Consider the following 13,356-nt stretch of genomic DNA (forward strand, 5'->3'; position numbering starts at 1 on the left):
GGGACTGTCCATTTAATGTAGATGAGGAATGTAATTCCTCTCTAGAGTTGCCAAGCTCCAGGTGGGACCTAGAGTTCTGGAAATGCAATTGATCTTGAGACTATGGAGATCAATTTCCCTGGAGAAGATAGAGGGGAAATTCTATAGCATTATACCCCAATAAGATCCTTTCCCTCCCCAAATTCTACCATCCCCAGGCTTCACCCCAACCTGGAATTGGCAACTCTAGCCTTTTCCCTCTGTGGCTTACCTTCACACAACCTTTTTCACAGCCAGAGTTGCATTAATGGAAGTGGCCTTAGAAGAAGGAAAAAGCACCTGGAGAAATGGGCTGCATGATTACATGATTGGGGCAATTCCATGTTTGCTACTACCAACATTAAACAGCCTTCTTATCCAGGCTGGACTTGGGGGGGGGGGTCAGTTTTCTGGTCTGCAGAGAAATGCAAATGTGCAAGGTGCTGATTAACTTGTTGAACTTCCTTTTCCCATTAGGGCTGTGCACAGCATAAATTGTTGAGCCTTTGTCACTCATACCTTTCTTTTGGCTCTGAAGGGATTCTCATGAGTTGACAAATAATATTTTTAAACAATCTTTAAACAGCAACAACAAAATATTTGATCAAGTAAAGATAATGTGTGCTTGAAGACAAGAGAAATAACAGCAACAATGTATACAGCTTACCTGAAGCATGGGAGCAAGGTGGAGGAGAAGCATGCAGGATTCAGTCTGGAGGCTGCATGTGTAAACCCAAATCCCACACTTGCTCCTCGTCATTGGTTTGCCTCCTTTACCCATATAAGCTTACATGTTATAGGACTCATGCAGGCACTTATGTGGGGTCTGCACTGCATAAAGCAGCTTTCTACACCCTTTCATCATTTTGGAGATCTTCCATTTTCAGAGGCACTTTTTTGTTCATCACATAAAAACCATTAATATTATATCTGGTAATGATGTTCAATAAATAAAATCATGCATGTGACATTGCTGCTGAAATACGAATCATATGGCGGCTATTTATTTATAAATCTCAAGTTTATAGCACTTCCTCATCTAATTGCTCCTGAAGATGGTGAGAAATTGTTTGGGTCAGATTGTCTATTGTATAAATGAGCTAAAAAGAATTTTGCATAAAAATATAATCAATAAAGAAGGTCCAGGCTGTGTTTAAAAATGACCTTCCAAAGATAACAGTGCATCAGAATGGCATAGTGAACCCTGAACATCTAAACTTCTCCAATTTAATAAGAGTGTCAGCTCCTTACCACACAGTGCTTGGATCCTGGTACAATAAAATCAGCCCCAAGGAACTGGCCTTTGCTTGCATCCAAAAACTGGATTACATCTTCATTGTCATTAGGATTAAAGACATATAGAGTTCCCTGCCAAATGGAAATGATAACTCCTTATGGGAAGAACAGAGGAGGCACTATTGTACAGAATATGGTTGGGAAGCATAGCTGTGGACACACCCACTTGAGCCCCCCCCCCTCATTCCCACCCCTCCAGGCTCATCATCGCTCATTGGGGGCAGGTTGATATTACCATATATGGTCATATCACCCAATACATGTTTAATAAATTTTAAATGTATATTTAAATTATTTACCTCCTACCCATTCAGGAACCCTTCTATGACCATCAAGAAAGCAAGGTTGAGAAAGGTCTAAAATCTTTACCATTGTTTCCTCTAGGAATCTTGAATGACTGCTTATTTGTCCACTGGCAACTAACTGTGCAGTCAATTTCACATATAATTACTATTTTATGAGTCTGAACCTGGAAAAGGCAGACATGCTTCCAGTGACAGTGTCACTGAAATACAAATCCCAAAGTATTTCTGTGTACCACTACAACAGTGTAATTTGTGAAATTTGGTTGGGGCTGCTACATACATCTTGGATTTTTCTAGAGTTTATGACCATAGTTAATTTTACATATATGTATTAATCAACTGAGTTTCTTAAGTAAGTTTTTGTGAGCATTTCTTAAACAGAAATTAAAATTAAGAGGGACTCAGCCAACTGGCACCATCATTTCCCACTTTCTGAGCTTCCATGTAAATAAACTGAACATGGGAGATCCTATATTGGGTAAAACATGGGCTTATTTTGTGAGGAACCTCACATAACAGTATTTATTCCTTGCCCAACATACTTTTTCTGTTTCAACTAATAAGTATGTATAGTCAGGGGAAAAGATGAGATTTGTTATGGGGTCCTCCGTTTCCAGGCAATCTTCTGTTTGAAATTGTGTGCCTTTAATTTGATAGCACCGCACAATACCATCCTAGGCAGCAAAAACATAAAAAGCACAATTAGTATTACCCCATGAATTGCAATTAATTGTCTCACAAAGACTCTAAGAACTTCAAAGAACATTTGGGTCACATATACAATCAATTTCTGCATCTATTTTTGGTTAATAGGATACCAGGATTCTGGTATGGGATTCCTAAACTGAGATTTTGCGTGGTCATTGACATTTTTTTTTAATTCAAGGGGTAAGAACTTCATATCATAGGACCCCATGTCTTGTCAAATTGTTACAGTTGAAATCCAATCTAGACAGGTGTGAAAAACACTGTATGGCTACATAACCTTGCATTATAGACTTTTAAAATTCTGGCTTTGATAGCCAAATGGTCTAGTTAGGGTTCTTTTGCCCAGCCCCAATTAATCACACTGAGAGAAAAACCTTTTGTATATTGGTACTGCAGAAGAAATATAGACACAGGGGAGTTCCCAAGTGTGCGCAGAGAACAAGAGGATTACATAGTGCTAAATACCCTGTTCTTAGAGGTTGGGAAGGATGATAGCCTTGCAGGATGAGGCAGTAGCCTGGGGTCTCTACCTCCCCACTCCACCTCCTGGGAAAACCCTACAATCCTTACACCAGCCTTCCAGGAACTGCTGACAGGTCCAAAAGGCTGCTCTCATGCTTTCCTGCCCAGACTCCAATTGTTTACATATACAGGAGTGACACACTTGTCTTCTGTTTCTCTAGCCTTGAGATAAGGACTATCTCAGCTATGGTATAAACTTTGGTCTTGTGAAAGAGCCTATAAAAAACTACATTCCAGGCCATTTTGTCTGCCTGGTAAGAACCAAAGTCTTGAACCAAGACAGACCCGTATGTAGAATTATAGCCAATCCCTAATAACTGTATGATCAATCAGAAGGTTGCAGTCATTTTCTTTACCACTGTGCCATCAGCTTCAGTATTCTCCAGAACAATTAAAGAGATTATTCCCCACAGCACACTAGATATTTTTCAGAACTAATCAGCTGCTAGGGATCATTTACTAAGCACATCCAACGTTGCTGGATGATCCTGTTGCAGGATGTTTGACTTAATTTTCATAAAGTGCTACAGAAGGTTACTTTGCTTGTGATTTACAATGCTATACCTTTGGAGACTGCCAACTATACAATTGCTATACAATTATTGACATGAACTTATGACATGTCTTAAAAGAACTATACTGGATGCAGATTTGTTTCTAGGAACAATTCTGGGTGCTGGTTCTTATGTTAAAATGCTCAGAATTGTCTGGGACAGTTACCTGAAGAACTGCTTTTTCCTATAACAGCTTGCATCCACATAGTAAAGATTCATAGTTTTCCTATGACTGGTGCCATGAATGCCCTAGGGACATGCACACCCAAAAAAATGGTATTTTTTATCAGGATGTCAGGGAGCCAAACAAATATCAGTATATCCAAGATTTTTTCTTGGGTGGGGGGCATAGTCAATATTCTTTGGCTCCATTGTGGGGAAATATTTCTGGCATACTGGGATACTAATGGCATCAAAATTGCAGCAAAGCTCCTAGTGCCTCAGATGAATAAGACCAAGTTTCAGATGAATAAGACCAAGAGGTCCAATTCTATGGGCCTCTGAACAAGGCACCCCAGCCATCTTCCAATGTTTCCTGTGAGGGGGCAGGGGAATCCCAAGATTTAACCAGGGCAAACAGGGATCAAACACTCATGAGCAAGCTGAGCAACTTCGAGCTAATAGCCTCCCAAAGCAAAGAGAATCAACAAGCCTGAAGAATCAATGCAAAACTAGAGAATTCCAGAAGACATGCAGGACAATGTGATGAGCACAACACAACACAATAAGCTGCCAGTAAACGCATATCAAACTAGAGAATCATCAAACCCAAATTGTTTTAACAAGAAACGTTGCGAGCCCAATCAATGTCAAATTGGAGAATCCAGCCAATAATATACAAGCGAATCAAGCCAATTTCAAACCCAAGAATCCAATGCAAATCTACTTGAGCAAAAAAATGATGCAACTGGTAAGACAGAATTTGAGTAAAATCAATCTGGCAAGCTGATATCAAGCCATGGGAAGGCACTTGACAGAGATACACAGCAAAAGTCAAGGGGGAAAAACAGTCTAGGGAGCCTTAAAATGCTGGCTCTCAATATTCCTGGTTACTCCCAAATATTGCCAGGATTTTTCAGGACCGATTAAATACTAGATACTGTCTGGAGAGCCAAATGTTTGTGGAAAATATCAATAAGGAATTTTCCAATATATATTCAGACTAGAAATATCTGAATGAACATCCTTAGAATGCATCACACAGTGGCTGGCACCATATAGAGTTTTGTCAGGTAAAGGATGACAGAGGGGGTGGAAGGAGGCAAATCTGAAGATGTGGAGGAGAATAAACCTAGACTGGCTTGTGGGTGGGAGGGAGAGAAATAAACAGGGATATGGGAGAGGCTATTGTCTAGAGTTTTCGGCAAAGTGGAAATAGTTGGGGAAGGGAAAACTAGTCCCTGGGTCCTTCTTGGGCCCATCACTTGTAAGATTATTTATTTATTTAGATTTCTAATCTGCCACTCCCAGCAATGCTGGCTTGCGGCAGCTTACAGAAATTTAAAATACAATTATATATAATATAAAAAGCATTAAAACCTAAATTAAGCCAATACTATTTTAAAAACTTCCCAGCAGCATTAGTAACAGTCTGCAATCTGATCTATGTTCTTCTCTGGGTGTGGAGGAATTTAGATTTAGAGGTCTCCAGGTTTCGAGGAGGGGCCCATGATGACACTGAGGATGGAGTTTTAGAGCCAGGGGAGAAGAGCTCTGTCTTACAGGCCCTGTGGAACAGTCAGCTACATCAGAGCCCTGAGATCCTCCTGGAGCTCATTCCACCAGGCAGGAACCTTTTTTGCTTCTTGTCTCTCCTTGACCGAATCTGCACTGGCAGAAAAGGCAACCATATGGCATCAGTGCTGTCCCGCCCCTCTCCCAGCCCTGTCAACCTTTTAAGCCCTCCATTGCCCCATGGCATGGGAACGTGGATGTTTCCATGTTCCCTGGTTTGCTGCAGGGGCCAACAGGGTTAGCGTGCTCATGTGGCCTTCCAGGCTCAGCTCCTCCCCCTCCTACAGTATCTCAGGTGGGACAGAAAATGCCTCACTCAGTTCCTCAGTACTTTGCGGTGCCATGCAAGCAAATGGGGCATTAAAAAAAATTGCATGAAGATTGGATTGAATTGTAACACAATCCCACTTTCGTGCAAATAATTCCCCTCACCCACAAGTGGTGGAAGCTTTCCACCCCGGCTGCATTCTGGGGATACAGAAATTTGGGGCAGATGGTATGTACCCCGGAAATAGGTCCCCATAATGTACCATTGACAGCCCAGAGCAGCACTGCTGGTGCAGAATTGGCACTTGTGGCATATTTTGATCTAAATAACATAAGGAAATGGTGACACATATATTTTGCAAGGAAAGTCCAAACTTTGGAATCAGACTAGGTGACTTTCTGGCATTTTCAGCTTTATCACTTGGTTACTATATAACTGGCACTGTGTGAACAACAGAAGCTTTTCCTATTTCTAATTATTTACTCATTATTGGGGACACAGGAAGTGGCGGAGCATGCTGCTCATCACAACATACCACCGGTGGCCCAGAACAGCACTGCTGGTGCGGAATCAGTACTTGTGGCATATTTTGATATAATATGAGGCTATGCTGACAGGTATATTTTGTAAGGAAAGTCCAAACTTTGGAATTAGACTAAGTGACTTTCCGGCATTTTTAGTGTTATTACTGGGTTACTATATAATTGGAATTGTGTGAACAATAGAAGCTTTTTCTATTTCTAATTATTTACAGTATTAGACAAAATAATTCCTAGAATTCTTGGAATCTTTGACCTTAAGACATAGACAGTAAGGTCTTTAGAGCAGTTCTCTCGGAGTGTTTTTGCTTGAACAAGAAGGTTGAAAGATTAAATGCAGGATTTCCATGTCCAGGGCCTAGAAGTGCATATCCTAAGTGCACTCAGAAACCAGAGTTCACCCTATGAAAAGGTATTCTGTAACATAAATACAGCATGGGGTGGCACAACTTCTGATACTTTTGTTGCCCAAACACCCTGGGCTCCCAAGCTAGGCAGAAGGAATCTGATTCATAACTGTTAGGATCTATTGAGTGGTGCCTTACATTTCCAGCTGCATACAGTCCATCCTTGTGTAGTGCCATAGCAAACAGGACCACATTTTGAGCTTCACTCCTTCCATAATCTAAGTAAAACAACAACATGGATTTGTACTTTAAACCCATCTATTTTATCCAGTGGGGCAAAATTAGATCTTGTGGCATGCATAAGCACATTTGCATTAGGACCACAGTGGCACCACCTTCTTCCCTGATCTGAAACAGCATGTAGTGCCCCACTGGGGAAACTTAATATATAGCCCATTAAAGCCCAATGTTTCCATGACAACTAGCAGCTCCCCAGGGCCAACTGAGGTCAGGAACTGGCTATGGAGGACAGAGGCTTAAAGTACTTCTAGTACACCATGGTCCTAATCTGAGGGCCCCTGCATGACTGGGAACCACAGAACTCCCAGATCATGTTCAGATAAACTCTGAAAAAAAAACGTGTACAACTTAGTCTCTGAGTTATATATGCCAGGAATTAAAAAATGTTGTTAGTTGTAAAGTTATGACCCATCGCGACCCCATGAACAATGATCCATCAGGCCTTCCTGTCCTCTACCATTCCCCAGAGTCCATTTAAGCTTGCACCGACTGCTTCATTGACTCCATACAGCCACCTCATTCTTTGTCGTCCCCTTCTTCTTTTGCCCTCTATTGCTCCCAGCATTAGGCTCTTCTCTAGGGAGTCCTTCCTTCTCATGAGGTGGCCAAAGTATTTGAGTTTCATCTTCAGGATCTGGCCTTCTAAAGAGCAGTCAGGGCTGATCTCCTCTAGGACTGACCGGTCCAAGGGACTCGCAAGAGTCTTCTCCAGCACCAGAGTTCAAAAGCCTCAATTCTTTGACGCTCGGCCTTCCTTATGGTCCAACTTTCACAGCCATACATTGCAACTGGGAAGACCATAGCCTTGACTAGATGCACTTTAGTTGGCAGGGTGATGTCTCTGCTTTTTAGGATGCTGTCTAGATTTGCCATAGCTTTCCTCCCCAAGAGCAAGCGTCTTTTAATTTCTTTGCTGCTGTCCTCATCTGCAGTGATCTTGGAGAAAAAAATAGGGGAGTACAACCCCCCCCCCCCCGGTTTGGTTCTATTGGACCCTTCCAAAAATTCCAGATTTCAGAAGAAATTTCAGATCCCAATACATGATTCCAGAGAATGCAGCTACCAGGATTTTTTTTTAGGTCCAATAGACCTGAAATAGAAAATCTGGAGGGTGGGAGGGTGGCAGCAAGAGCTGAGCAGCAAGAGCACACTTAAGTATTTTCGCTAGGGTTTTTTTTCTGCAGTCCATTTAAACCAAGCTGAAATTTTTCCAGCTCCAAAAGAACCAGACTGAAAAATGCTCATTATTTTTGCATACCTCTAGTGGAAACAGAAATGTTTTAACCAAAGATACCAAATATACAGAAGCTGAGGATGGAGGATTGGGAAGAGCAGTAGAGTTTTCTTCAATGTTTCATTGCCTACCCCAGATCCAAATGACTGCTGCTCCCCTACCCTCTTGCTTCCCTGACAAATATCTAAGCAAACTCACAATTAGCAAGGAAAACCCTCTCAACACCAAATACTTTCTCCAAGCTGTTTTCCTTTACACAGTGCTCGAGTACATGCGTGTGCGCGCGCGCATATGCGTGCACGTAAATGTTCTTTCCATATTATAAATAAGAGGGGGATTGCTCCTTCCGGTGGCACTATCATTTTATTCTACCTATTATTATGGTACACCATTTACTGCTTCCAAAATAGAAATAAATAAATAAAACCAATCAAACCAACACTGTAGGATGAGAAAACATCTGAACAATTCAGTTATCTGGCTAAAATTGAATACGGCTGCTTAGTTATACGGCTGGATCTGAGAGTTTTCTGATGGAGACAGTAGGTCTATCAACCACTTCTTTAAAACGCATTCTAAAAAGCAGCAGTATATATGAAGAATTATATTACATTCCTTCTGATGCTGTCTGCAAGGTCAAGTAACATTATATATATATATATATATATATATGATATGAAGAAATACCTTCATATTTCCTACTAGAGGAGACTGACCGAAAAGTTGTACGCCGTTTTGCTGGAAAGAAATGAGACAATTTCAGTTGTGGCCTAGATGGTTTACTTTACATCATCCTACATGCAGATGTGAGTAATATGTATAATGTGCAATCTAAATATATTGATTTTTAAAAAACATTTAGGAGTGGTTCTAGCACATAAAGATAACAGAAAATTCTTATGCATGACTGGGCACATGTCTTGGGCCTAGGATTTCAAACAGAAAGTAATCTTTGATTCTGACATATGTATATACAGAAATATATGTGTTTGATATGATTGCCACTTTCTATCTACCCAATTTTGGTCATAAAATCATAAAATAGTTAAACAAAAGAAATTCCTACATCACAATCATATCCTGCTGCCAAAGAACATGAAAACTGTATGAAAGTATTTTTGGGTAACTTTTACAACAGGTACAATATTTACATATAAAAATATATGGAGACCCCCCCCCCAGCTTTTTAGGAGCTGAAGGACACAGGATGAGGCTGTGGGTTTTTTCACAGTGTATTACCAATATTAGAGGATCTGATGTATTTGTCTGATGAAAATTAATAGAGACAGATACTTCCAAGAGATATCACTATCAGCAATTTACAAAGATGTTTCATCCATTCCATTCCAACCAGAAATGTCATTTCAGACTTTGTGGGCTGGAAAGTAACTGAAGTAAATGCCCACTCTTGGGCAAAACTAAATTTAGATTGTAAATGTCTTTAAAATAAATTAAATATATTTTATAAGCAAATAGGTGAAAAAATCATCTTTGCCTTTGGTATTGTTTGTAATAATAGCCAAGCAGTATGCTGTACAATGCGTTACATTTTTGCACATCCACATGACACTGATCTTATCATGCTCCAGCTGTCCTTTCCCTACATACTCTATCTTAAGTCTTCCTTTCTCTGATATTTTGGGGAAAGAGCATAATCTAAGTATTTTTATCAGGAAGGTGCACATTATTCATAGTCTCTCCCATCTGCCAAACAAATCATGGGGAAATCATTGCTTGCAGCTGTTTCTCACCTTTTGCATCTGGTGAAAGTTTCTGGTAGACAGTAATAGCCTTGAATGTGTCTGCACCAATTTTCAAAAAATATCCTTCTTCAGAGCCCATGTACAGATCAGAGGTTGGAGTCCAGCAGTGAGCAGTAGGATGAACTGTAGGCTGAGTATCATCTTTAGGCTTCATAAAAAAACCCAAGAAACCTTTCAGTTGCATGAGTCAATAATGATTTTATATATGATTTTATATAAACATTCCATTGAGCCTCTTGTGGTGCAGAGTGGTAAGGTAGCAGACATGCAGTCTGAAAGCTCTGCCCATGAGGCTGGGAATTCAATCCCAGCAGCCGGCTCAAGGTTGACTCAGCCTTCCATCCTTCTGAGGTCGGTAAAATGAGTACCCAGCTTGCTGCTGGGGGGTAAATGGTAATGACTGGGGAAGGCACTGGCAAACCACCCCGTATTGAGTCTGCCATGAAAACGCTAGAGGGCGTCACCCCAAGGGTCAGACATGACCCGATGCTTACACAGGGGATACTATTACCTTTACCTAACTGACTACTCTTATTTTAAACAGACCTCTCCTTGTAGCATCTCTCCCCACCTTTTTTCTGCTGTGAATTTAAAAGCAACAACCCAGTGCATGTACATTTCAATGCATGTGATGAACTGAGCTCTAAGTCATGAAACCTGACATTGGAATAATTTGAGTTAGTTTTTAAGATGCCACTGGACTTGTTTTGTTTTGTTGCAACAGAATAATATGGCTATTCCTCTGGAATGAACATTTAGAATTAGTCTCAAATGAATAAGCCAGGACCAGGAAAACATCCAGTTCTACACAAAGCAGAAAGAGCAACCTGGAATCTAGGAGAGCAAATAGTTGGCCTGAACTGTCTGGATATACTGTGAAATGCTGGAGACTGCTACTTGCTATGAGCAGAGATCCACATGTGACCCTGTCTGTCATTCTTCATAGTTTTCATGGCCTACCATAATATTTGCAACATTTTCCAACAGACCAGTGCTCCTGACATATTATAAAGCATTTGAGGCTCAGAGTAAATGTTCTGGAGACTCATAGAAAGTGACCTTCAAAACTTTTCCACCTGAAGGAGACTGATCAGCATATCTGGACCCAAGTGAAAATGCTGGAAATCATAATGGTCATCCACAAATTGCCTTTAGATTTTTTGAGGCTACCTTTGTTTACTAATTCTACCACAAAAAATACAGTAGCATAAGACAAAAGAGTGGGATTAAATGCCTCAGAACGTCTACACTACTTTCTCAATGCTAGCTGGCATTGTCTGTTACAGCTTTTATGGGGAAACTGCTTAATTATCTGCTCAGGTTATGTGTTGTTCCCCAGAATCGGTGCTAGTACATTGGAGTCATCCACCACAACGAATAGAATAGTTATACTACATAACCAGACTCACTTTAAATGTTTCTGCTTCCTCTCCTACTAGGCCAGCAACAGCTGAAATAGGCAACGCAGGACCAAAATAAGGATCTTGGGTATTTGGACAGGAAAAAAAGGTATTTTGCTCATGCATTGTAGATCCGTCTTGAGCAGGGAGAATGACTGGCCTGTAGCAATGAAAGAAACATTCCATTGGCAGAAGAAAATAAGTTAAAAAATTATTGGTTCAAAACAGCACCTGAAAAATATGTTTTCCAAACCAGGAAACCATAAGAATGTATTCATAGTCCTTTTAAATTAATGTCAAGTGAGGATAAGCTTTAGAAGAATACAACTTGAACAGTTGATATGCATAACAGCTCTTCAATCTGTGGATTCTTACCAGAAATTCTAGTATTTGTACATAGCAAAATACATTTTTGTTAGCCGGAAAGTTAATCTATCGGTGGCAGAATATGAAATGGTTATAACTCTGTAACAACCTCACTTACTTTGACTTCAAAATGTGCTCATTACCACTTCTTTCAATATTCCACAGAGTAACAGAGGTCCCACCGTGCAAACACAGCTGGTGCCAGCTCATGGGATTAAAACTCATTGCAGTCACATCTACTCCTGGCTGCGACTGACTGCACAATAGGATTTTTTTGCTCCAATCCCTAACCAAAAATGTAAAAAATTCAGTTAATCTATTTCTTTGTTAATTTTTATAGAAAGCAAGATCACACCATAATAAATACTTTTAAACATATTTATTAATGATCTAGATGAGGGGGTGGAGGGACTACTCATCAAGTTTGCAGATGACACTAAATTGGGAGGACTGGCAAATACTCCGGAAGATAGAGACAGAGTTCAACGAGATCTGAACACAATGGAAAAATGGGCAAATGAGAACAAGATGCAATTTAATAAAGATAAGTGTAAAGTTCTGCATCTGGGGCAGAAAAATGAAAAGCATGCCTACTGGATGGGGGATACGCTTCTAGGTAGCACTGTGTGTGAACGAGACCTTGGGGTACTTGTGGATTGTAAACTAAACATGAGCAGGCAGTGTGATGCAGCGGTAAAAAAGGCAAATGCCATTTTGGGCTGTATCAACAGAGGCATCACATCAAAATCACAAGATGTCATAGTCCCATTGTATACAGCACTGGTCAGACCACACCTGGAGTACTGTGTGCAGTTCTGGAGGCCTCACTTCAAGGACGTAGATAAAATTGAAAGGGTACAGAGGAGAGCGACGAAGATGATCTGGGGCCAAGGGACCAAGCCCTATGAAGATAGGTTGAGGGACTTGGGAATGTTCAGCCTGGAGAAAAGGAGGTTGAGAGGGGACATGATAGCCCTCTTTAAGTATTTGAAAGGTTGTCACTTGGAGGAGGGCAGGATGCTGTTTCTGCTGGCTGCAGAGGAGAGGACACGCAGTAATGGGTTTAAACTTCAAGTACAACGATATAGGCTAGATATCAGGAAAAAGTTTTTCACAGTCAGAGTAGTTCAGCAGTGGAATAGGCTGCCTAAGGAGGTGGTGAGCTCCCCCTCACTGGAAGTCTTCAAGCAAAGGTTGGATATACACTTTTCTTGGATGCTTTAGGATTCTTAGGGCTAATCCTGCGTTGAGCAGGGGGTTGGACTAGATGGCCTGTATGGCCCCTTCCAACTCTATGATTCTATGATTCTATGAAATATTTAATGCACTGCAATCTATAAACAAAACAATGCCAACAAAGAAAGAGAGGCACCAAAGTGCGGAGATTAGGGTGTCAGACTAGCATCTGGAAACTGTATTCAAATCCCCACTGGGTGATGGACGCTTGATAGGTGACTTTGGGTCAGTGATTTCTCTCAGCCTAGCCTATTTCAGAGAGTTATTATGAGGATAGAATGGAGGAGGAGAAAGCAACATACATTGTCCTGAGCTCTTTGGAGGAAGGGTGGGACAAATAAGTATCTAAAACAAACAAAGATGGTATCTGCTGAATACAATGAAAGAAGCAAAAACTAAAAAAGATCAACCTATATGCCCCTGATGTCTCCTGGAGCTGGTGTTTAGATGATTAATAATTTAACCCAGTCTGAAAACCTTAAATGATAGGATACTCAAACAGAATTCTACAGTTGAAAGTGTCAGGAGTAGCCATTAAGAACGGACAACTGACAAGGAAGGAAGGATAAGGGAATGAGAGGATCAAGGATTCATTCAAGCTTGAGGGAAATAGTTCCTAGAAAAAGAGAGTGGTTAAGATCTAGGTTGAGTAGTTAAAAAGGCATATAATGGATGTTTGGATGTTCCTGCCTTCACCAGATTAAGTGTCTTTGATTAAGTTTCCTTGTTTATTGAAACAGAAACTGCAAGAAATCTTTATCCTCAA

General features: G+C 40.6%; 1 protein-coding gene across 2 annotated transcripts in view; it reads right to left on the reverse strand.

Annotated features, from left to right (window-relative positions):
• Nucleotides 1-13,356, reverse strand: part of CFAP43 (cilia and flagella associated protein 43) — a 65,448-nt gene that overhangs the window by 46,900 nt on the left and 5,192 nt on the right. For both annotated transcript variants that reach the window (XM_077349646.1, XM_077349645.1), the window contains exons 4-10: nucleotides 11,473-11,640; nucleotides 10,998-11,148; nucleotides 9,577-9,736; nucleotides 8,513-8,563; nucleotides 6,490-6,569; nucleotides 2,162-2,293; nucleotides 1,270-1,386 (exon numbers count right to left, since the gene is read on the reverse strand). In XM_077349646.1, coding sequence (XP_077205761.1) covers nucleotides 1,270-1,386; nucleotides 2,162-2,293; nucleotides 6,490-6,569; nucleotides 8,513-8,563; nucleotides 9,577-9,736; nucleotides 10,998-11,148; nucleotides 11,473-11,640 — 859 coding nt within the window. The remainder of the gene's footprint in view (nucleotides 1-1,269; nucleotides 1,387-2,161; nucleotides 2,294-6,489; nucleotides 6,570-8,512; nucleotides 8,564-9,576; nucleotides 9,737-10,997; nucleotides 11,149-11,472; nucleotides 11,641-13,356) is intronic.

Source organism: Paroedura picta, chromosome 8 (genome assembly GCF_049243985.1).
Source record: "Paroedura picta isolate Pp20150507F chromosome 8, Ppicta_v3.0, whole genome shotgun sequence".
Lineage (NCBI taxonomy): Eukaryota > Metazoa > Chordata > Lepidosauria > Squamata > Gekkonidae > Paroedura > Paroedura picta.